Consider the following 25,882-nt stretch of genomic DNA (forward strand, 5'->3'; position numbering starts at 1 on the left):
AAGAAAAGGACTAAATTTGGTGTTCGAGATTAGCAAAAGCTTGAGTGTATCAAATGACTACTATGTGTAAAAATACGGAAACCGAGCCTTTTAATAGACTCATGGTCTTATGGTGCTGGAGAGAGCACACGCTGCCCTTACAGAGTCCGTGTTCTGTTCCCAGATCCGTGTCACGTGGCTCTTAACCGAGTGTAACTTCAGCTTCAGGGATCCAGTGCCCTCCTTCAGCCTCCTCCAGTTATACACAGACACAAAGACACGTAGAGTTCAACCTAAAATTCAGTCTGAGATAAACAAAAATAAATCAAACACAAGCTCCAAGAGTGAAGAGGGCTTTGTTCCTTCTGCTCACTGCTATATTCCCAGCACCCAACTCATCGTAGCACTTACAGAGCTAACTAATAAACTATGGCTCATCGCCACTAATAAGGAACACTTATTACTTAAAATCACAAGGAATTAATGTAGCAGTGGATTCAGTTCCAAAAGAACTTGCCTTCCTGGTTCTTTCTGTTGTTTTTCACAGGCACCCAAGGGTCTGGGTTGGGCAAACAAATGCCACAGAGAGCATCATTGACTCTGTGGTGCTCTTCGGCAAGGAGATGCATCCAGCAGTGAGTAGCTGGAAGGTTGACAGTCATGAAATGAGGCTGAACCGGCATGAATAGTCTAGTCTTTCCAGGCTTAGAAGACACCAGGAATGACTTATCCTCCAGGAAGCTTGTTGGAATAGACAACTTGGTCCCATCCGAGTTTCTGATTCAGTAAATCTCAAGCAGGGTCAACATTCTTTTCTGACCCCGCTTCTCCCTTTCCTGCCTCACCACCCCACTCTCTTCCCTGCCCTTCTTCTTCTTCCTGCCTTTCTGTTCCTTTCTTTTCCCAGCACTGGAGATAACGTCCAGAGCATTGTGTAAGCTATGTAAGTGTCTGCATGACAATCCAGCTCCTAAATTCATATTTCTAAAAGTTCCCAGATGCAGCTGACATTGCTGACCGTGGGCCTTTGGGCCTATACCTGGGAAACCAGGGAAGTAGCTTACAATTAGCAAAGATTCTAGAAGGAACATGCCAGGCCTTCAATCCTCATCCCACCTTCCGAGAAGGACAGCACAAGACAGTTCTGCTTCTAAGAAGTAGCTCTCAACCTCTAAGTTCTCAAAGAAAAATGTCTGAGAGCAAAAACGGCATTTTTTGTAGGTTCTCGGAGTTGGTGTTGGAACAGATAGGGACAGGACGGGCGCTGCATGGCTGGCTAACTTTCCTGTGATCCAATATGGGGTTTGAGTCTTTGAACGTGACCAAGAGTCTAGACAGAGCAGTCCTTGGCTAGGAACAGAGTGAGCTCATGAGTCTATGGGAGATTTGTTTGGTTGAAGACTAGGTAGCTGATGAAGTGATGGCTCACAAATGAAAAGGAGGGAAAAAAAATACTTGACCTGGCAGCCCAACAGTATGGCAGGAAACGTCGCATGTGACCAGGAGGAGCAGCCGTTGGTCAATATCATCCCTGGAATTAAAAAAAGAATAACAAAGGAGAAAATTAGAAAGAACAAACATATTCCAATGTCTCTGTATAAAAATGCACAGTGTTACCAGCAAAGAAATCCTAATGCCCAGGTCCATTCCGTGGTAATGGGCAGATATCCAGTTCCCACGTGTAATGTAACTGTCTCCTTTTCTTTTAATCAAGTTCATGGCTCCATGTATTAACCAACTCGGTAAACAATACTTCTCATAGCCCAGTGTTGACCCAGGAAATATTTTGTATTTTCTTTTACAGAGAAAGGGTCTCTCTCCATAGCCCTGGCTGTCCTGGAACCACCTACATAGACCAGGCTGACTTCAAACTCAAAGATGTATCTGCCTCTGCCTCCCAAATGCTGGCATTAAAACGTGTGCCACCACACCACCCAGCATAGTGCGCATTTTCAAGTTGGTTTTACTGAAAGATCCATGAGCCATTTATGCATTCTTCAGTCAGGTACCCAAACACGGTTGGGTACCTATAGCAGACATACAGTGTCAGAGAGGTGAACAGAGATGAGAAATGGGAGAAGGCAAGGATTCTCCCTGCTATGCTTGTGTTTTATCATGAGGTGTTGTAATACTTTATTAACATGTGCTTCATGTGAAACAATCGCATAGCATACCTTTAATACCTAGTACATTGAAGATAGACTATACCCATGGTAGCATTGCATTAAAAGGCCTCAAATTGTAGGGGAAATAAAGAAATCAAGAAGTAAACAACACTGATATATCCAGTGCCACCTACCATCCATACCACTATACCTACCCCAAACCCTATTCCATTTTACCTCTACCCCTGCGCCAACACTTACCCTTACCCCAGCCACTTCACCCCAACCTACACTTACTCACACCCTTACTCTTCCCCTCACTTTATACATAAACACACCTCTTACGTTAACCTCCTCCCTACCCCTACCCTTACTATTCAATGGCTACGGACAGAATTTGGCTTCATTAAGCATCCGTGATCGGTGATAAGTAGATGTTACAGGACAGATGGAAAGACCCAAAGAAACTCGCCGGGTTCGGTACAGTTGTGGGCAACAGTCTTTCAAGTAGGTGAAGTCCCATCCATCTCCAGAGGAGCCCAGTAGTCTCTCTCCAAGGGCAATCTTACCCACATAGGATTAGAGCCACCTTGTACATGGGCTGGGTAGATCTCTGCCTTGCTACTAAGGCTATGTCCATAGCAAACTTACACAGGGTTACCATTCTCAGCCTTAATCCCTTCTGAAAGCTAAACTAAGCTCCTAGTTCCACACTCTTACTTAACATCCCAGTTTTCACCAAGCTAAGACTATCTTGGTCTATGTGAGGGATCCCCCAGAAACTCCTCTCGGAACCATGGGCGAGGGCTGGTAGGGGATATGCCAGGCATTCTCTGGTACGGCAGTGGCAGAGTAGAAAGGTGTAGCCATCACGTGATGTTTCCAAAACAAATATATGATAAGCTGGGGCTATTGAGAAAGGTCAGCAGATAGAAGCACTGGCTACTCTTAGCAGAAGACCTGGTTTTGGTTCCCAGCATCCATAAGGTAGCTCACAAGCACCTGTTAATGTCACTTCCTGGGGTTCTGATGCCCTTTTCTGACCTGCACAGGTAGGGTGTGTAGGTGGTGAACTTGAATACAGACCAAAATAAAAAAATACTCATACACATAAAATTCTCATACATCATATGAATCAGATTTTATTAAAGTGTGGGAATAAACTTTTTTTTGTCTTTGCTTGTGCTCAGAACTATAGGCCTTGTTTTTCTTATGCTATTGGGACGCCAGGAGACCTAAGTCAACCATACGAGATTATAAACTATTCTAATAAAAACGCCTTAAAATGGTCCTCATCATATGCCGCAATGTATGTGTATCGCTTGAAGGTCTTGGATCCAAACTATAGGTAAGAATAAAATTGTAAGTAAGATTAAAATGATATTTTCCCCTTTAAAAATAGTATTTTTTGTCTTTTTGGTTTAATTTGATACCATCTAAATATCTAATTTTGTTATTCCTGTTATTTATAAGTTTACTTTCCATTTTGTAGCAATCATAGCAAACATGCTATAGAAGCAGGTTATTAGATCACTCAGTTTGAAATTTTGTTCTGGTATTGTGTGTGTCCCCTTGACATCCATATTGGCTGCTTTTCCCGCTGACCGAACACCTGACCAGAAACACATAAAGGGTGAAGGATGGGTTATGGCTCAAAGTCTGAGAGGAAAATCTACCATGGTAGAAACAGCATAGTGCGAGGAGAGCCAGGCGGCTGGCGAAGAGCCCCAGTCAGGAGGCACAGAGCAACAGAGGTCAGGTTCAATTCTTTCCCCCTCACAGACCCCGGTCCAGGCTACTGTGTGATCCATGCTTAGTGTGAGTCTTTCTCAGTCAGACACTTCTGGAAACAGCCTCCTGTGTAGTCCCAGAAGGTGTGTTTCCATGGTGTCTCAAAATCCGGTCAGACTGACACGGCCCAGGGTGCCATCCTAGCACTATAAGAGAACAGAGCAAATGGAAGCCCAGGAGCCCATGTGCTTGGCCCTGGAGGAGACACATTTAAAAAATACAATGTGGACAGGATCAGTCAGTCATGATTGAATGGGAGTCTATCAATGTGACATTATCTTTTGAGTTAATGCTTCCCTTGGTTACCTGGCAAACAAACGTTAACTGACTGCCTTGCTCCTCCTTCACAAAGATGTGTCTTTTGGTATGCTAAAAAGTTCACTGATGCCTGGAAGCACTTAGGTAGTTTTGGAATGCAGACTGATTGATGGAAAGACCAAAGCAAAACTAAGATTTATGATTTTCCTATACCCATAAGCCTCCAGTGTATTTCCAAGGAGGCTGGGAGTTCCTAAGATCAACAGAGAGGATTTCCTTCTGAAAGAGTTCTGAGTGCTGCACATCTCCTAGCCCCGCCCACAGGGATAAGAATACTTCCTTGAAAGGGAGGAGAAGCCTTAGGGAAAAGAGCCTCTCCGCTCACAGGTGATAGGCGGCTTCACTGATGCACAGCGATGGGTAGGCTAAAGAGTGATGCCATCGCAGAAAGGGACTCTTGCCAATGTCAAGAGAAAATGTCCAGACAGTTCCAACGGCAGTACAAACCAGTCATCCCAGCTACTCAGAGGACCCGAGTCCATAGATCTCTCGATCCCAGGAGCTCAAGACCAGTCTGGAAGAGATTCTCAAAAATAACAAACATATAAGGAAACCAGGCTTCGAGGGTGAAATAATCCCAAAGAAAAGGGTGTGTGTGAAAGCCACAAGGGGTCCAGGCCGTGAGAAATGACCGAGAGCCAGTCAACAGGGAAAGTGGCCTGCATCCTGGAAGGTCCTAGGGGAGCGGCAAGGAGATGGTGTGCGTAACACACTCAGTCCATGTAGTGGGTGCTGAGAGCTAATATTTGGACAATCAGCGTGTAGGATTCTCAACTATTAAAATGGCCATGTCCACTTTTTAACACATTTTCATTCATTCTTAATAATTTCATAGATGTATACAATGGATTTTGATCATATTCATCCCTAATTCCTTCGAGATCCAACCCCTGCTTTCTTCCCAGACCCTGCTTCAAGGTCATGTCTTTGGTTTTTTTCCTTATGTGGCCCACTGATTCCATACTCACGGGTATGGGGCTATCCACTGGCCTGTAGTTAACCAACAGGAGCCACACCGTTAAAGGAAAATGTCCCTACTTCCCTCGTAAGCCAGCTACTGTCCATCGTTTCTCCCCTCCTCTCTTCATACTGAAATGTTGATTGGCTTGGTCTTGTACAGATCTTATGCAGGCAGCCATGGCCGCTGTGAGTTCTTAAGTATAGCAGGCCTGTTGTGACTATAGTACTTCCTGCCTTCTGACTCTTCCCCTCCTCAGCAGTCTCTGGATTTGGGGGGAAGGAGTATGATATAGATGTCCTATTTGTGGCTGACAGTTAACCTGCAGACAGTTTTCTTCACTGTGACAATAAGTTTCTCTATTAACTATCATCCACCGCACAAACAAACATCTGGGATCTAATCTATGGGAATAGATACACAATTTAGAAGGCAATCAGTACTGTGTCCATTCAGCAAGATAATAATAGTAAGACGTTCACGCCTTGGATGGATAAGTTCCCCTACCAGAAGTTCTTGGCCAGATTAACAATACCAGACACCATTTCATCTTGTGGCATGGGCCTAAAAGTACAGAGGGACCACTAGTGGGAGGCAGGGTGGGGTGGGGGAGGTCTTCGTGAAGGTGGGATAATAGAACCCAGGAGATAGAAAGGGAAAAGGAGAAGGAGTTTTAAATGAGGCAAGGATAGAAGGAACAAGACCGAAGAGGTGAGGAAAGCGATAACACTGAGATTTTGAAAAGGCCATATAAAAATATATATCGAGATATATTTGTATAATAAATTCATACAACCATATACTTATATTAAAATTATAAAATATAAAATTATATAATAATTTATATAATATCTTAAGTTAGTATATACAAATATGTTACACATATAAATATGTGTGTTGGGCTGGAGAGATGGCTCAGTGGTTAAGAACACCCGACTGTTCTTCCAGAGGTCATGAGTTCAATTCCCAGCAACCACATGGTGGCTCACAACCATCTGTAAAGAGATCCGATGCCCTCTTCTGGTGTATCTGAAGACAGCTACAGTGTACTTATATATAATAAATAAAATAAATCTTTAAAAAAAATAAATATGTGTGTTTATATTTATAAACACATATGTGAGTTTTATTGGAGTTGCCTCTATTCAGGGTATAATGCTCCTTAAAGAAGCCATAGTGGCCCAATAAAAAGCCCAATCCTAGGTGTTGAATATCTCTCCTTGAGTTGAAAGGTCAGGGATGACCTAGAGACCTCAAGGAAGTACAACCTGTTGTCACTGATTTTTGTTACCCAGAAGAACTGGATAACTAGACCGTAAAGCTGAGGACACCACACACTTTGACAGGACACAGAGAAACCAAATTGGTACTGACCAGGAAGCTTCCTCCCTGTTGGGTGACTTTCGTATCACTGGAAGATGCTATACGGGCTGCTTGCCACAAAGTCATCACTGCACCAAACCAACTGTGAACCCTGTGAGATTCAACCAGTGGCCTGACAAGATAGGCCCATGAGGGGACACTATTGGCATGGGTGCCATGGGGGTCAGCTACCTAAAGTTTTGATCTTCTGTTCTTACGTGTCTACAATCCTGGATAAGTTTGGAAAAAGAAAGTAGAAAAGTAAGTTTAGTGATATAAATGGGTGTGACAGACTGGCAATCAGAGATTAGATCAGACAGACAAACGATGGCTGTGAGTGGTAAAACCCTAGAAGATGATGGGGGTATGTATCTGAATTTAGTTCTAATTCCAGATGAAAAAGAAAATGAAGCCAACTCTCACTAGATATGAGCCCGGATTCCTGGTTAGCTGAGTGTTCACCAGAGATAGTGCTGTAGCTAAAACTTTAGTTTGAAATAGTCCCAGTCTGTTTATGCCTCCCACATGCTCAGCAGAAACAAATGAAGAGTAGGGCTGGAAGAATTCACTTTAAATGTAAACACACACAGACACACAGACACAGACACAGACACAGACACAGACACACACACACACACACACACACACACACACACACACACACACTGAAACATTCTAACAAATAAACCAGACAGGAAAAGAAGCCATAGACAAGGAACAAGAACCAATAGAAATAACTACCTATAAAACGAGCCCCTGAAGCCCGTCCAGTGTTAAACCTGTTAGACACAAAATACAAAATGCATGTGCTTGTGTCTTAGTCAGCGTTCTATTGCTGTGAAGAGACCCCACAGCACCTCTTTAACTGGGGCTTGCTTACAGTTTCCAAGGTTCAGTTCATTGTCATCATGATGGGGAACATGGTGGCACAAGGACAGACATGGTGCTAGAGAAAGAGCTGAGAATTGTCCATCCAGGTCTGCAGGCAGCAGGTAGTAAGCCTCGGGGCCTGGCTTGGGCTTCTGAAACCTCAAAACCCACACCCCAGTGACACACTTCCTCCAAAAAGGGAACCCCTCTTGACCCTTTCAAATAGTGCCACTCCCTGGTGACCTGGTGTCCAATCTCTGAGCCTCCGGGGCCATTCTTATTCAGCTTGAATGTTGGCTTTTTTTTTTCAAAGAAGCAATGAAAGGAGGACATATTGGCCCAGCTGTCTGCCAGCAGAACGTGTGTATATGCACATGATAGAATTTTATCCAGTCTCAGAAAGAGCAAAATTAATATTATTTTCAGGAAAGTGAAGAGAACCAATGAGTGTCATTCTCTGTGAAATAAGTCACACTGAGAAAGATAGATAGCCCATGTTTTCTCTTATAGACCAAGTCTAGACTTCAGAAAACGTCACAAAAATAGGAGTGGGGCCATTTGGAGTGGAGAGCAGGGAATAGGGACAGTTGGCGATTGGTAGGTCCTTCATTGTATTCGTGGATGGAACGGCCATGCTAAAACACGATGACTACAAGACTATAAAGAGAATAAATGAGTGCTGGGGAGGAACCGAGAGTTTCTAATCATCGCAGTCCATACTATCATCACTCCCTTGCCCCAAACCTCTCAACTTCCAAGGAACCACAAAGATAATTCATTTCATGAGAACGTAATTATACTTTTTTTTAAATTTATTTAATACTTAATAATAATTCTTTGGTTTCCGGACAAATATCCCCCTCCCCCTCCCCTTCCTTATGGGTGTTCCCCTCCCAACCCTCCCCCCATTGCCGCCCTCCCCCCACCAGTCTAGTTCACTGGGGGTTCAGTCTTAGCAGGACCCAGGGCTTCCCCTTCCACTGGTGCTCTTACTAGGATATTCATTGCTACCTATGAGGTCAGAGTCCAGGGTCAGTCCATGTATAGTCTTTAGGTAGTGGCTTAGTCCCTGGAAGCTCTGGTTGCTTGGCATTGTTGTACATATGGGGTCTCGAGCCCCTTCAAGCTCTTCCAGTTCTTTCTCTGATTCCTTCAACGGGGGTCCTATTCTCAGTTCAGTGGTATGCTGCTGGTATTCGCCTCTGTATTTGCTGTATTCTGGCTGTGTCTCTCAGGAGCGATCTACATCCGGCTCCTGTCGGTCTGCACTTCTTTGCTTCATCCATCTTGTCTAATTGGGTGGCTGTATATATATGGGCCACATGTGCGGCAGGCTCTGAATGGGTGTTCCTTCAGTCTCTGTTTTAATCTTTGCCTCTCTCTTCCCTGCCAAGGGTATTCTTGTTCCCCTTTTAGAGAAGGAGTGAAGCATTCACATTTTGATCATTCGTCTTGAGTTTCATTTGTTCTAGGCATCTAGGGTAATTCAAGCATTTGGGCTAATAGCCACTTATCAGTGAGTGCATACCATGTATGTCTTTCTGTGTTTGGGTTAGCTCACTCAGGATGATATTTTCCAGTTCCAACCATTTGCCTACGAATTTCATAAACTCGTTGTTTTTGATAGCTGAGTAATATTCCATTGTGTAGATGTACCACATTTTCTGTATACATTCCTCTGTTGAAGGGCATCTGGGTTCTTTCCAGCTTCTGGCTATTATAAATAAGGCTGCGATGAACATAGTGGAGCACGTGTCTTTTTTATATGTTGGGGCATCTTTTGGGTATATGTCCAAGAGAGGTATAGCTGGATCCTCAGGCAGTTCAATGTCCAATTTTCTGAGGAACCTCCAGACTGATTTCCAGAATGGTTGTACCAGTCTGCAATCCCACCAACAATGGAGGAGTGTTCCTCTTTCTCCGCATCCTCGCCAGCATCTGCTGTCACCTGAGTTTTTGATCTTAGCCATTCTCACTGGTGTGAGGTGAAATCTCAGGGTTGTTTTGATTTGCATTTCCCTTATGACTAAAGATGTTGAACATTTCTTTAGGTGTTTCTCAGCCATTCGGCATTCCTCAGCTGTGAATTCTTTGTTTAGCTCTGAACCCCATTTTTAATAGGGTTATTTGTCTCCCTGCGGTCTAACTTCTTGAGTTCTTTGTATATTTTGGATATAAGGCCTCTATCTGTTGTAGGATTGGTAAAGATCTTTTCCCAATCTGTTGGTTGCCAATTTGTCCTAACCACAGTGTCCTTTGCCTTACAGAAGCTTTGCAGTTTTTTGTCGATTTGTCGATTCTTGATCTTAGAGCATAAGCCATTGGTGTTTTGTTCAGGAAATTTTTTCCAGTGCCCATGTGTTCCAGATGCTTCCCTAGTTTTTCTTCTATTAGTTTGAGTGTGTCTGGTTTGATGTGGAGGTCCTTGATCCACTTGGACTTAAGCTTTGTACAGGGTGATAAGCATGGATCGATCTGCATTCTTCTACATGTTGACCTCCAGTTGAACCAGCACCATTTGCTGAAAATGCTATCTTTTTTCCATTGGATGGTTTTGGCTCCTTTGTCAAAAATCAAGTGCCCATAGGTATGTGGGTTCATTTCTCGGTCTTCAATTCTATTCCATTGGTCTATCTGTCTGTCTCTGTACCAATACCATGCAGTTTTTATCACTATTGCTCTGTAATACTGCTTGAATTCAGGGATAGTGATTCCCCCTGAAGTCCTTTTATTGTTGAGGATAGTTTTAGCTATCCTGGGTTTTTTGTTATTCCAGATGAATTTGCAAATTGTTCTGTCTAACTCTTTGAAGAATTGGATTGGTATTTTGATGGGGATTGCATTGAATCTGTAGATCGCTTTTGGTAGGATGGCCATTTTTACTATATTAATCCTGCCAATACATGAGCATGGGAGATCTTTCCATCTTCCGAGGTCTTCTTCAATTTCTTTCTTCAGAGTCTTGAAGTTCTTATCATACAGATCTTTTATTTGCTTGGTTAAAGTCACACCGAGGTACTTTATATTATTTGGGTCTATTATGAAGGGTGTCGTTTCCCTAATTTCTTTCTCGGCTTGTTTCTCTTTTGTGTAGAGGAAGGCTACTGATTTATTTGAGTTAATTTTATACCCAGCCACTTTGCTGAAGTTGTTTATCAGGTTTAGTAGTTCTCTGGTGGAACTTTTGGGATCACTTAAATAAACTATCATATCATCTGCAAATAGTGATATTTTGACTTCTTCTTTTCCGATCTGTATCCCCTTGATCTCCTTTTGTTGTCTGATTGCTCTGGCTAGAACTTCAAGAACTATATTGAATAAGTAGGGAGAGAGTGGGCAGCCTTGTCTAGTCCCTGATTTTAGTGGGATTGCTTCAAGTTTCTCTCCATTTAGTTTAATGTTAGCAACTGGTTTGCTGTATATGGCTTTTACTAGGTTTAGGTATGGGCCTTGAATTCCTATTCTTTCCAGGACTTTTATCATGAAGGGGTGTTGAATTTTGTCAAATGCTTTCTCAGCATCTAATGAAATGATCATGTGGTTTTGTTCTTTCAGTTTGTTTATATAATGGATCACGTTGATGGTTTTCCATATATTAAACCATCCCTGCATGCCTGGGATGAAGCCTACTTGATCATGGTGGATGATTGTTTTGATGTGCTCTTGGATTCGGTTTGCCAGAATTTTATTGAGTATTTTTGCGTCGATATTCATAAGGGAAATTGGTCTGAAGTTCTCTTTCTTTGTTGTGTCTTTGTGTGGTTTAGGTATAAGAGTAATTGTGGCTTCATAGAAGGAATTCGGAAGTGATCCATCTGTTTCAATTTTGTGGAATAGTTTGGATAATATTGGTATGAGGTCTTCTATGAAGGTTTGATAGAATTCTGCACTAAACCCATCTGGACCTGGGCTCTTTTTGGTTGGGAGACCTTTAATGACTGCTTCTATTTCATTAGGAGTTATGGGGTTGTTTAACTGGTTTATCTGTTCCTGATTTAACTTCGGTACCTGATATTTGTCTAGGAAATTGTCCATTTCCTGTAGATTTTCAAGTTTTGTTGAATATAGGCTTTTATAGTAAGATCTGATGATATTTTGAATTTCCTCTGAATCCGTAGTTATGTCTCCCTTTTCATTTCTGATTTTGTTAATTTGGACACACTCTCTGGGTCCTCTTGTTAGTCTGGCTAAGGGTTTATCTATCTTGTTGATTTTCTCAAAGAACCAACTTTTGGTTCTGTTGATTCTTTCTATGGTCCTTTTTGTTTCTACTTGGTTGATTTCAGCTCTGAGTTTGATTATTTCCTGCCTTCTACTCCTCCTGGGTGTATTTGCTTCTTTTTGCTCTAGAGCTTTTAGGTGTGCTGTCAAGCTGCTGACATATGCTCTTTCCTCTTTCTTTCCGCAGGCACACAGCGCTATGAGTTTTCCTCTTAGCACAGCTTTCATTGTGTCCCATAAGTTTGGGTATGTTGTACCTTCATTTTCATTAAATTCTAAAAAGTTTTTAATTTCTTTCTTTATTTCTTCCTTGACTAGGTTATCATTGAGTAGAGCATTGTTCAATTTCCACGTATATGTGGGCATTCTTCCCTTATTGTTATTGAAGACCAGTTTTAGGCCGTGGTGGTCTGATAGCACACATGGGATTATTTCTATCTTTCTGTACCTGTTGAGGCCCGTTTTTTGACCAACTATATGGTCAATTTTGGAGAAAGTACCATGAGGAGCTGAGAAGAAGGTATATCCTTTTGCTTTAGGATAGAATGTTCTATAAATATCTGTTAAGTCCATTTGGCTCATGACTTCTCTTAGTCTGTCTACGTCTCTGTGTAATTTCTGTTTCCATGATCTGTCCATTGATGAGAGTGGGGTGTAGAAATCTCCCACTATTATTGTGTGAGGTGCAATGTGTGTTTTGAGCTTTAGTAAGGTTTCTTTTACGTATGTAGGTGCCCTTGTATTTGGGGCATAGATATTTAGGATTGAGAGTTCATCTTGGTGGATTTTTCCTTTGATGAATATGAAGTGTCCTTCCTTATCTTTTTTGATGACTTTTAATTGAAAATTGTTTTTATTTGATATTAGAATGGCTACTCCAGCTTGCTTCTTCTGACCATTTGCTTGGAAAGTTGTTTTCCAGCCTTTCACTCTGAGGTAGTGTCTGTCTTTGTCTCTGAGGTGTGTTTCCTGTAGGCAGCAGAATGCAGGGTCCTCGTTGCGTATCCAGTTTGTTAATCTATGTCTTTTTATTGGGGAGTTGAGGCCATTGATGTTGAGAGATATTAAGGAATAGTGATTATTGCTTCCTGTTATATTCGTATTTGGATGTGAGGTTATGTTTGTGTGCTTTTCTTCTCTTTGTTTTGTTGCCAAGACGATTAGTTTCTTGCTTCTTCTAGGGTATAGCTTGCCTCCTTATGTTGGGCTTTACCCTTTATTATCCTTTGTAGTGCTGGATTTGTAGAAAGATATTGTGTAAATTTGGTTTTGTCATGGAATATCTTGGTTTCTCCATCTATGTTAATTGAGAGTTTTGCAGGATACAGTAACCTGGGCTGGCACTTGTGTTCTCTTAGGGTCTGTATGACATCTGTCCAGGATCTTCTGGCCTTCATAGTTTCTGGCGAAAAGTCTGGTGTGATTCTGATAGGTCTGCCTTTATATGTTACTTGACCTTTTTCCCTTACTGCTTTTAATATTCTTTCTTTATTTTGTTCGTTTGGTGTTTTGACTATTATGTGACGGGAGGTGTTTCTTTTCTGGTCCAATCTATTTGGAGTTCTGTAGGCTTCTTGTATGCCTATGGGTATCTCTTTTTTTAGGTTAGGGAAGTTTTCTTCTATGATTTTGTTGAAGATATTTACTGGTCCTTTGAGCTGGGAGTCTTCACTCTCTTCTATACCTATTATCCTTAGGTTTGATCTTCTCATTGAGTCCTGGATTTCCTGTATGTTTTGGACCAGTAGCTTTTTCCGCTTTACATTATCTTTGACAGTTGAGTCAATGATTTCTAGGGAATCTTCTGCTCCTGAGATTCTCTCTTCCATCTCTTGTATTCTGTTGGTGAGGCTTCTATCTACAGCTCCTTGTCTCTTCTTTTGATTTTCTATATCCAGGGTTGTTTCCATGTGTTCTTTCTTGATTGCTTCTATTTCCATTTTTAATTCCTTCAACTGTTTGATTGTGTTTTCCTGGAATTCTTTCAGGCATTTTTGCGATTCCTCTCTGTAGGCTTCTACTTGTTCTCTAAGGGAGTTCTTCACGTCTTTCTTGAAGTCCTCCAGCATCATGATCAAATATGATTTTGAAACTAGATCTTGCTTTTCTGGTGTGTTTGGATATTCCATGTTTATTTTGGTGGGAGAATTGGGCTCCGATGATGCCATGTAGTCTTGGTTTCTGTTGCTTGGGTTCCTGCGCTTGCCTCTCGCCATCAGATTATCTCTAGTGTTACTTTGTTCTGCTATTTCTGACCGTGGCTAGACTGTCCTATAAGCCTGTGTGTCAGGAGTGCTGTAGACCTGTTTTCCTGTTTTCTTCCAGCCAGTTATGGGGACAGAGTGTTCTGCTTTCGGGCGTGTAGTTTTTCCTCTCTACAGGTCTTCAGCTGTTCCTGTGGGCCTGTGTCTTGAGTTCACCAGGCAGGTCACTTGCAGGGGAAAAGTTGGTCCTACCTGAGGTTCCGAGGCTCAAGTGTGCTCGTGGGGTACTGCCTAAGTCCTCTCCGCGGCGGCAGCAACCGAGGAGATCTGCGCCACTCTTTCTGGGAGCCTCCGTGCACCAGGGTTCCAGATGGTGTTTGGTGTTTTCCTCTGGCGTCTGGATGTGCGCAGAGTGAAGTCTCTTCTGGTTTCCCAGGCGTGTCTGCCTCTCTGTAGTTTTAGCTCTCCCTCCCACGGGATTTGGGTACAGAGAACTGTTTATCCGGTCTGTTTCCTTCAGGTTCCGGCGGTGTCTCAGGCGCAGGGGTCCTGCCGCTCCTGGGCCCTCCCCCTACGGGAACCCAGAGGCCTTATACAGTTTCCTCTTGGGCCAGGGATGTGGGCAGGGGTGGGCAGTGTTGGTGGTCTCCTCCGCTCTGCAGCCTCAGGAGTGCCCACCTGACCAGGCGGTGAGGTCTCTCTCCCATGGGGTTTGGGAGCAGAGAGCTGCTGCGGGCCGGGATCCGCAGGACATAATTATACTTAACAATGCACTTAACCCTCCAAAGCAGAACAAATCAGTCTTAGTGCATCCAGTGCCAAGTCCAATCCCTCAAAAGAACTTTTTGTTTCTCCTTTAATTTTGCCATGATATGTAAGACTTCCCAGTTGTCACCAGTTAGCACTGATGTGCCTAACATATGTCATATACAAGTAGGAGAAATGGAAAAGGGGGAAAATAAAAGATAGTTCAAATATAAATAGCATAGAAGTAGACAGATACTGTAGCTGTTGTTTGAGACAGAGTCTCTCTCTACAGTCCTAGCTGTCCTAGAACTTGCTATGTAGACCAGATTGGCCTTGAACATTTGGAGAAAACTTTTCTTTCTCTCTCCGGAGTGCCGTGATTAAAGGCATATGGTATCTGCAACTCTCTGATAACCTTTCCATTCTGGTTTTATAGCTCTTATTACCATATAACTTATTATCCAGACCAAAGGCTCAAAGAGTTAAACAAAGCTTTATTAGAACAACAGGTGAATATCAAACATGACCTAGGTCACCAGCAACAAGAGAACACCCTATTAATACAAAGGACGCCTTGAAAGGATATCCACTCCTCTGAGAGACCAGTGAACCCCATGCACGTCAGCTCTCTTGCTTTCCAGTCCTTGTTCTTTTATTCTTTGTTATTGGGACAACATGATAAAAATGCCTGGCTCTCAGCACACCTCCATCCAGTGCTTCAGGATGAAGCCAAACAAAACAGGCAAATTCAGACCCAAGCACACCACAGGAAGAAGAGATCACTGTCCTCCACTTGATGACATCAGCCGCCACTGGGGAGATGGCCAGTGCCTCTGGATTCATGCACCTTTGGGGCAAGTCAGCCCAGTACTGATGCTGCAGTGGCAAGAAAAGTCAATGCTTGGTAATGGCAGTCTCCACATCAGCCTGGATAAAGGAAAGCCACAGCAGGCACCATGGCCACACTATTCATGACCCCACCGCATAAGCACTTGGGAGGCTGGCAAAAGGAAGAGCGGTCACCAAAGGAAGAGCCTCTTCTCTGGTGATAAAGTGAATGTGGGTCATGTGACACCTGAACATTTAAATACTCCAGAATCTTGTCGAGGACCCTATCTACATGTGCTCCCTTTAAATTTCTTCTCACCAGTTTCTATTTTGTGCAAATCCTCACCATGTATCTAAGATTCAGTTACTGTCCACTATTACGGCACTGGCCGTTATCCTCTAGATAAAAAAATGAAGAAACATTAACAAGAAGCCCTGTTTGATGGGAGATCTGTTCTCCACAGAATTCACAGCACTCTGCAAATGTCCTCTATTTTTACTCTGCAGTCAGTGGAGCCTCAAAGACCTCCCAATGTCTGAGAACAGAAACCATCAACTCTTGAGTGCATGCAAGACCGTCTTACATCACTTGCACACCAGGACAGAAAGGTCACATCAGGCTTAGATGTCAGAGATAGCACGTGTCTAAGAGTCAGTCAGCAGCCAAGGTTTCAGGATCACCCATCACTATGGGGTCAGGTCGTGGGAGCTTGATCTCAGCACTGTTTGAACCACCGGGGACATAGAGAAAAGTCCTCTGCCCTGAGTTCAAGTCTGGTAGATTTTTAGTTAATATATAATACACAGAACAGTATGTAATGTTATGTAAGTATGTCCATATACCTTAAAATATGTTTATATATTATATACTGTGTATAAATTATGTGCTAATATATAAATATATGAATGTATTATATATATATATATATATATATATATATATATATATATCAAAGTGGGTAAATGTAGAACAGTAGCAGCAACAATCAACAGGATGGTCCTTTTATCTGGACATGAGCTGAGGGATATCTTGTGCCCCACATCAGTGTGACTTACCTCTCTTATCCGCTTACCACCACCTGAGCGTACGCCTTACATCATCAGCATAAGGGATTAGCACAACGTCCCATGAGATGCTGTTGGAAAACAAGCTCTCTGGCAGTAGGTTCATAGGGTGGATGTAATCCTGGAAGGTAAAAAAAAAATTCTTTTTCCGCCTATGAGGCTAGTGGAACACTGAGGAGGGAAGCGCCTTTTCAGATGAGCAGCTGCTTACTGGCCACCAGGACTAGAGAACCCTGGAAAGAGCCTGGACTGAGCTCACGAAAACTTCCCGGGTGTCCCAGATTCTCGTGTCTTCTGAGAAGCCAGCCAGACGAGCTTCAGAGAGGCAGTCTAAGCTTTGCAGCTCAGGTTTCTCAGGAAGCACATTTTGTGATGCAAACAGATATGTAGGTTTACTAGGATGGGATCGAAGATAGCTGCCTGTAGAAGGAGGAAGTCAAAATGGAGAGAGGAGGAAGTGGGTAACTCCAGCCCCAGTGAAGCCTTCCGTTGATTTCACAGGGACACTTGAGCAGCGTTGCCTGGCAGAGCTGTTCTGAGAAAGGGACAAGGTCTTCTGGGTCACGGCCTTTGGCATGGACTTTCCACAAGAAGGGGTGACTTTGGCAGAGGGCAGGCCCTGGCAGACTTTGGTTCCCTTATGAGGAAACAGATGCTTCATTCCAGAAAGTAGACCCTTCACGGCACATGCTTGGGGTTGCCCTCATTATGCCTCTTCCCTTCGAGGTCTGTATTTTGGGTTTGCCTTGTTGATTTCCTTTATGTAACTTGGTTTGTTTACTTGTTTGCTGGAACTGAACTGAGGCCTCACATGTGCTAGGTAAATAGTCTCCCACTATTCTACAATCCCAGCCCTGTCATGTCAGCCAAAGAGGGCCCAGCATCAACCATCCATACCCAGTCATTTTCCCTGATGGTAGCCATACTTTCTTCCTCTAATTATAAATCCATTCGGCTTTTGCTTCATCCTAAACAAAATGGAAGAGCCCATTCCTACTGCAGCGTCCCGTTCCTCAGATCTTGGGAGTCCACTTGGCCTCAGACGCTGATGCAAGTCTCAGGGCTGTCACAAACAGTTTCTTTCTGGGCCCTGCCTGAAGGTGAAAGAGAAACACGGACCTAAGAAATTTACCTCAGTAGACCTCCTTTAACAGTCTTTGCATTTTATAATGCAAGACTGATACTGTCAGCCTGAAAGGATCCAGAATCACCAAAGAGATAAGTTCTGGATATGTGTATTAAGAATTTTTTTTTAGATTAGATTATTTGAGGAAGGGAAGACCCACCCTGAAAATGTGGGCTGTACAACTCCATGGACTCTGGTCCACTACTATACACAAACAAAGTGAACTGGCACCAGCACTCATCACTCTCCTCTTCCTCACGTGGGTCAGCTGCGACCACTTGCATGCCTTCCTCTCCCCTGGAGGTATGAGCCAAAGCAAACTCTTTTCTTCCTCGAGTTTTTTTTTGTTTTGTTTTGTTTTTTTCCGGAGCTGGGGACCGAACCCAGGGCCTTGCGCTTCCTAGGTAAGCGCTCTACCACTGAGCTAAATCCCCAGCCCCTCGAGTTGTTTTTAATCAGGAGTTTGACCACAGCAATGCAAGATCTGATCCTTAGCTCCCTCGTCTGGAAGGAAAGGTTCTCGTGAGGACTAACAGAGCATGCATGCATTCCGCACAGCACCAGGCACATAGTAAATGCTCATTTAGCTCAACTTCATTGAACATAAGGCTCCGTATGCAATGGTTGACTGTGTAATCCTTCTGCAGATACGTATGATCATTGTTCAGTATTATTAAAGCCATTATGACTGTTGCCCTGAAAACTACTAGCCAAACTGTGTAATGCTGTGAGGACAGAAGCTCTGGGGAATCTCACAGTAGCCTAAAGGTGCAACAGTGTCCATTATGACGTGTCTACTGTGTTCTCGTCAAGAAAATGACACCTTAATAAGGTTCCATATGATCTGATTATAAGCATAAATATGGATGTTTTAAACACATCTGACTTAATATTTAATATTCTAATTCGCAGCTTCTGTAACCTAACAACGTATTTTGCGATTGAGAGCTTAGGACAGATTCCCAGGTAATGGGCAGTACCTCATGGTGCTGCAGTTTTGTTTATTGTGTTTCCTGTCTTTGCTTTTTTTGAGACAAAATCTGGTAACCCAGGCTGGCCTGGGACCCTTGTTCCCCCCATCTCAACACAGTGCCTGGTAGAAAGAGGGTGAGTTACGCTGATCGTGGTTCAAAAGAGAGCCCTTTGCTTGCTCCCAGAGGAGAAAAATCACACTGAGATAACTGCAGACCCAGAGAAACTAACACTACAACAGTCTGCTCCAAGCAGACACTGAGGCTTCAAATAAAAAACAACCCTTACATTTTTGGATTAGAACATAAGCCCTCTCCAGGGAGGTACCTCCACAGAAAAGAGACCCAAAGTGAAGGGCCCTTAGCAGGGAGTAGGCCCCAGTACCCACATGTTCACACACGCTCACACACACTCAAACATGCTCATCACCAGTGCTGTCACAAATATACTCACACACACATACGCATTCATACACACACATGCTCACACCCACACACTTCCACATATGCATGCTTTCACAATCACAAATGCTCAATCACCACCAGCCATGGAACCAAGCCCTGAGCCTGGAAGGATGGCCAGAGGTGAGAGGATCACTAGAGCCCAGCAGTTGTAGGCCAGCCGGGAAGCACACTAAGGCCACATCTCCCTGTATGTCCCCATCCGTCCCTCTGTATTTGTGTCAGTGAATGGTGACAGTATCTTCATGCTGACCAACCCCAGATTTAGCAGCTCTCCTTATTCTTCTGCAAGACCCTGGAATGCCGCATGTTAATAATTGCCGAGACTTTATTTTTATTTTTATTTTTTAAGACTTACTATCTATAGCTGTCTTCAGACACACCAGAACAGGGCACCAGATCTCAATACAGATGGTTATGGGCCACCACCATGTGGTTGCTGGGATTTGAAGTCAGGACCTTTGGGAGAGCAGTCAGTGCTCCTAACCGCTGAGCCATCTCTCCAGCCCAATTCCAGAGACTTTTGAATACATCCTGGACCTAACCCTTCCCCTCCGTCTTCTCACCCACATCACATAACCTTCTCCCATTCCGTCTCGCTCCCACAAAACCCCCTCCTCTTGCTCTTTGCCTAAACTCCAGCTCTTTTCTTACTGTAAGCTTTTTTCCTCTCGTATGCATGCCCACCTGTTTTAGGTTTTGTTTCTTTGGTTTGTTGGGACTGGGTGTGCTGTATTTGGGGGGAAAGGATTTAGCTGGAGTTTGGCAACTTTGTGGGTTCTTCTACCCTTCTCAACCCCTTTTCTTCCACCCTTTTAACCCCATAACTATATACAAGAGACACGTATGTCTATATATGAAGGATAGAGGATGGTCCTATCTCCTGCTGATCAGGAGCGTTGAGTTCCTTGGGGAAAGTTTGATCTTTGCCATCAGTATTAGTACTGCTAAACTCTCATTCTCCTCCCTCCCTCCCTCCCTCCCTCCCTCCCTTCCTTCCTTCCTTCCTTCCTTCCTTCCTTTCTTTCCTTCTCCTTCTTTTTCCTCTTCTTCCTCTTCCTCCTCCTCCTTTCTTCTTCCCTCCTCCTCCTCTTCCTCCTCTTTTTCGTCTTTGTTAAGGAGTACTCATAGACCAGAACCAACCTACAACCCACACCAACCAGCCTCTCGGGATCCTAGCACTAATACATCCTCTGAAAAGTCCCCAGAGTTCCAAGTGTCCCACAGTCGAAGCTGCTGTGGTCAGTCTGAAGTAGCCCCACATCCCACACCTGGGATTAAAACAAAAGCACAGTTCTATTCCTGTGTTCTTTAAAGAAACCAAAATTCTCACGGCAGAGAGAACAGCGTGTGGAGGGCAAGGGGGTGCCTTTTTCCTTTCCCGTTTTCTCTCAGTGCTGGAGAGCACACTTGGGACCTTATTCCTGGTCGGCAGGATCTGTGCCATTGGACCACATCCCCAGTGCCTTTGCCAGTCGCTCATTTCTAACCACGCTGCCCTGCAGGTTCTAGAGTTCCAGTCACCCTGAACTAGGTTACATTCCAGAACAGCCCAGAAGGACCTCCCAGCTTCTTCATGTGTCCGTGGCCTTGCATACCATCTATTTCCTAAAGCACTGTTCAGCCACAGCCGCCACCTCCTCTCCCGGGCGTCACTCCAAGGGTGGTAAATAGGACGCCCTTCCTTCTCTCCAGTGGGTCATCATACTGGCCTCCCCAGGAAGCCTCGAGCATGTTTAACCACCTGGAGGACCTATGCTAGGGCTTATTCCTCCATTCCCTGCCACCAGCAAGGGAGGTAGCTGTTCTAAGACAGTGCAACTGAGTGGATTAGCAGACAGAGCATGGGCAACGACTTTCTGATGGCTCCTTTGTTGTTTGTATTCCAGATCAAGTATCTACCTGGTAGCTGCCTTGGTATTTGTCCTCATGCTCACATTCATCAGTGTTCTAGTTCTGAGCTATTTCTGGTACTCGAAGATTTATAGGCGGTTTATTATTGAACCACTTCACAAGCCTCCTGGAAAACAGAAGAAGAATTAGGAAACCTGAGAGTCGACTCCGGATACATATATGTAGATAGATAGTAGTATGCATATATGTAAATATATTAAGAATTTACATTTGCCTAATAAGCTCATGCTATTATTTTATTCAATATCTGAAAAAATATAGTTAAATTACTTCTACTAATAGCATACATCACATTACTGTGTTATTTCATTTTAATGATACCATATATACTGTTACATTGCATTTAAAAAATAAACACCTTTGGCTATTATGCTGACTCCTAACAATGAAAGTTTCTGACAGTGAATAAATGTGCCAAATATGATTTTATTGGATCATATGGAACTGTGTATAGTTGTGGTTAATTTATATCTACTCAATAAAAGTAGATTTTTTAAGTCATCTGCTTTTAAGTAGATTTCAGAAGCTTTTCTAGTGGTAGGTTCACATAGGAGATGTAGATGTTATATAGAAAGGGTCATCTTGGGTTAGGTTCACAACTAGAAATATATAAAGGGGCAGCTAATATAAATTTTAATTCTGTTTTAACCTTTGATTTTCAGGTTCAAAATAGGCTTCTTAGTTTATCCAAACTGAATTGAAACTTTAAAAATAATGTTATTTTACATGTATTTGAGTGTGTGTGTGTGTGTGTGTGTGTGTGTGTGTGTGTGTGTGATTATGCTTTCTGGAAGTCAGTGCTATTGTGGGCCCTGGGTCTTACTGTACCAATTAAGAATGAAGTAAATGCTAGGAGTTGATGGAAAACACCTTTAATTCCAACACTCAGGAGGCTGAAGCAGGTCAATCTCCATAAGTCCCAGGTCATCCTGGTCTACAAAGTAAGTTCCAGGACACCCAGGGCTACACAGTGAAACTCTGTCTTAAAAAAATCAAAAGAAAGAAGGAGGAGGAGAGGAGGAGAGGGAGAGAGAGAGAGAGAGAGAGAGAGAGAGAGAGAGAGAGAGAGAGGATGGTTTGATTCCCATCCCTCACATAACTCATAGTAACTCCAGTTCCAGGGGATCTGACACCCTCTTCTGGCTGCTATAGGTACTGCATGCATGCGATAACAAAGATACAAGCAGCTAACACTCCCATACATGTAAAATAAAAAATGAAGGGAAATAAAGGACTTTATATTTAAAAAAGGTTTAACCTCATTTCTCATGAGGAGGGCAGAATTCAAAGGCTACATAGAGAAACTCTACTTCCTTTTTTAAATATTATTTTCTTTGTTTTGTGTATTTGGTGTTTTGACTATTACGTGACAGGAGGAGTTTCTTTTCTGGTCCAATCTATTTGGAGTTCTGTAGGCTTCTTGTATGTTTATGGGCATCTCTTTCTTTAGGTCAGGGAAGTTTTCTTCTATGATTTTGTTGAAGATATTCACTGGCCCTTTAAGTTGGGAGTCTTCACTCTCTTCTATTCTTATTGTCCTTAGGTTTGATCTTCTCATTGAATTTCCTGGATGTTTTGGGCTAGGACCTTTTTGCGTTTTATATTATCTTTGATAGCTGTGTCAATGTTTTCTATGATATCTTCTGCCCCTGAGATTCTCTTTCCTATCTCTTGTATTCTGTTGGTGATGCCTGCATCTATGACTCCTGATCTCTTTCCTAGGTTTTCTATGTCCAGGGTTGTCTCCCTTTGTGCTTTCTTTATTGTTTCTATTTCCATTTTTAAATCCTGGATGGTTTTGTTCAATTCCTTCACCTGTTTGATTGTGTTTTCCTATAATTCTTTAAGGGATTTTTGTGTTTCCCCTTTAAGGGCTTCTACTTGTTTACTTGTGTTGTCCTGTTTTTCTTTAAGAGAGTTATTTATGTCCTTCTTAAAGTCCTCTATCATTATCATGAGATGTGATTTTTAAATCCAAATCTTACTTTTCTGGTGCATTTGGATATCCAGTATTTGCTTTGGTAGGAGAACTAGGCCCTGATGATGACAAGTAGTCTTGGTTTCTGTTGCTTAGGTTCCTGTGCTTGCCTCTCGCCATTGGGTTGTCTCTGGTGGTAGCTTGTCTTGCTGTCTCTGACAGTGGCTTGACCCTCCTGTAAGCCTGTGTGTCAGCACTCCTGTAGACCTGTTTTCTTTTAGCCAGATCTGGGAACAGAGAGCTGCTCCTGGGTTTGTGTGACCTGAAGCCTCCAGGCAGGTCCCTTGGAGCAGAAAAGTTGGTCTTACCTCTGCTCTCAGGTATGTAGGTGCTCCTGGCGACTGACTTTCAGCTCTTGTCGAGGCAGAAACCCGAAGTGTCTTGCTCCTGCCTGCTCCTAGGTCCCTGTGCCTAGAGGGCACAGATGGCACTCTACTTTTTCTTTAAAGAATTATTTATTTCATGTATGTGAGTGCACTGTCGCTGTCTTCAGACACACCAGAAGAGGGCATTGGATCCCATTACAGATGTTTGTTATCCACCATGTGGTTGCTGGGAATTGAACTCAAGACCCTCTGGAAGAGCAGCCAGTGCTCTTAACCTCTAAGCCATCTCTCCATCCTCCGAGAAACTCTACTTCTAAACACAACACAACAACAACCCCACTAGCCAAGAGACTTTGAAGCCACCACTGCCTCCAGATACAATAGTGATAACATGAGCAGCTATCATCAAAGACTTTGTCAATCATTTTCCTTTCTATTTGGTAAGATACAAACTGGTGGTTACCACTAGCCTCGCAAGTCACTCCAAAACTAAAGATATCCAGGATAAAGAATATCCCTTGAAATTCCAAGGTGTGCTATCTCTCTTTGCCTGGCTGGCAACTTGGAAATGGAAAATGGGCTATCTCAAGATCTTCTAGTGAAACAGTGTTATTCAATAACCACCACAAACTGATTCAGCCAGTAACGGTTGATCTAGCAGAGCAGGAGCCGTAGCGAGCCAAGAGGAGCATGGGGTGACCTCCCAAATAGTCCCCAGGATTGGTCAGAAAGGAGACCAGTAATTTGGAAGACATCAGTCGTTAGTCTTCGTTTCAGCCACTCCCTTGCTGCGGGTGGTGGAGCATGGGGGAGTGGCGGGGCTTTATATAATCATAGCCAAACACCTGTCAGCAAGTGTCTAAGAAAGGAAACATTTATTTTTACCCCAAGTTTAAGAGGTACAGTCCATACAAACCACAGGAATAGTGTGTTCCCAGCAGTGGGAATGTGAGGTCGCCTCTGCTCCCATCAGAAAAGTCCACTTCCTCCAGCAAGACTCATAAGGGCTCCTCGGCGCTCTAACACAGTGTTTCCAGCTGGGGACCAACTATTCAGGAAAACGAACGTGTGGGAGGCCATTTTCCACTCAAACCATCACACTGTTCGAGGTGGCCAAGGGGACCCCCGCCTTGTGGTAGCCATGCACTTTGGTAGTCTCTCCCTTTGCCTTACTGACAGCATAAGCACTAAAATAAAACAGAAGCAATTCCAGGCCACTTCTGATATGTGGCTTCCTGCTTGGTTGTCCCCTACTGTCTTTTGCAACAGTTCTTCTGGAATAAGCAGCTACCATTTCAGGAGCAGCCTTACAAAAAGGCCAGGACACAGCAAATTCAAGCCTCCCACTGACTGAGCGGCATAGTGAGCTTGAAGGCCTATCTGTACTCCTCACCCAATCCATAGGTATTGGACTCTACTAGTGCAGAAGACAAAAACTCAAGAGACTCGGGTAAGAAGCACTCGCTTAAACTGCTCTTGTTACTCCCTGACTCTGGAGACAGAAATAATGTTCTTTCCAAGTTACTGTACATGTTGGGTGAATTGCTGTACAGGAAAACACAACAGGCAATAGATTGAAATTCTACCAGCTTTTGAAACCTTCATGGCTTTGGGATTGACCTGATTGAGGTGACAGCAGATACACATACAGAAGGGCTAGCATCAGATTGGTCATGTGCTCAGGGGGAGACATAGCAGTAGTGGTTTGGAAACGCAGCACGCTGCTTATATGCCACACTGAAAGACCCCAGCTTAGCAGCAGTAACGCCATTTTGCAAGGCTGTACTTAAGATGACTGGTTCAGGGAAAGGTTAGAACACTGAGTACACAGCGGCTGCCAAGCAAGATATGTTTGGTTGAAGGCCTGGCAACAGGACGACTTCGGTTGAACACCTGACAATGAAAAAAAGCCCCGGGAGAGGTCCCACACCCTGGTGGGGGGCCGAGTCAATCGTTATGTTCCAAGAAGGTAGCTAAGAAACTTGCCCCCGGGCTGAACCCTTGGGGGGCCGAGTCAGCCGTTATGTTTCAGGAAGGTAGCTAGAAAACTTGCCCCTGGGCTAAACCCTTGCCATATTAGAATCCACCAATTATATCCCTGTAACCATGCATCTGCTTCTGTATGCTTGCTTCTGCTCCCCAAAATCCTATAAAAGCCCATCCTTGGTTCCGTGGGGCGCGCCAGTCCCCCGAGTGACTGAAGCGCCCGCAGGTGCCTGTGCCTGTGTATCCCGACAATAAACCAAATCCTCTTGCTGATTGCATCCTGTGGTGTCTCGGTCTGGTCTTTGGAGTTGGAGGGTCTCCATCCCGAGGGAAAGTTCTCCCTGAGAGCTTTTCAACACAAACGAGGAGGAGGTAGGTTAATCTCTGTAGTGGTCTTTGTAGGGGACAGTTTCAGCCTCCGGTCATCTTGGAGACAAAACTGTAGTCTGTAATTTCTTTGAGCATGCACACTCCAGGGGAAGCCACTCCATTCCCATGGCACTAGCATGTTTGACATGCTTGTGTTAATACTACATATTCACTTGGGATTCCACCCACAGTTTGAGCTGTTTCCTCCTGGAGAGAAGGGATTAGTTCTTCCAGGATATAAGAAAGGGCTTGTGACTAAATGTTTTGTCAAAACTACTATTCCTTCTGTTTCAAATATCTTT

The 25,882-nt window shown here is 43.6% G+C and overlaps 1 protein-coding gene and 1 long non-coding RNA gene across 19 annotated transcripts in view; one reads left to right on the top strand and one right to left on the bottom strand.

Moving 5' to 3' along the window:
* Positions 1 to 25,487, top strand: part of Catspere (catsper channel auxiliary subunit epsilon) — a 155,390-nt gene extending 129,903 nt beyond the window's left edge. For 14 of the 18 annotated variants that reach the window (XM_039091441.2, XM_039091439.2, XM_063272760.1 and 11 more), the window contains 3 exons: positions 3,275 to 3,432; positions 18,487 to 18,540; positions 20,897 to 21,291. In XM_039091441.2, the coding sequence (XP_038947369.1) occupies positions 3,275 to 3,432; positions 18,487 to 18,540; positions 20,897 to 21,050 (366 nt within the window). In that variant the 3' untranslated portion in view covers positions 21,051 to 21,291. Of the gene's footprint in view, positions 1 to 3,274; positions 3,433 to 16,949; positions 17,082 to 18,486; positions 18,541 to 20,896; positions 21,292 to 24,494 lie in introns of those variants that run through there. The other 4 variants (XM_039091446.2, XM_063272764.1, XM_039091440.2 and 1 more) reach the window with 3 other exon arrangements.
* LOC120096322 (uncharacterized) lies at positions 74 to 16,980 on the bottom strand. The gene is made up of 3 exons (XR_005492668.2): positions 16,440 to 16,980; positions 1,440 to 1,510; positions 74 to 284 (listed from the first exon to the last, which is right to left on the bottom strand). It is a non-coding gene; the product is annotated as an uncharacterized LOC120096322 (long non-coding RNA).
* Positions 25,488 to 25,882: the final 395 nt, after the last annotated feature.

Source organism: Rattus norvegicus, chromosome 13, assembly GCF_036323735.1.
Source record: "Rattus norvegicus strain BN/NHsdMcwi chromosome 13, GRCr8, whole genome shotgun sequence".
NCBI classification, from domain to species: domain Eukaryota; kingdom Metazoa; phylum Chordata; class Mammalia; order Rodentia; family Muridae; genus Rattus; species Rattus norvegicus.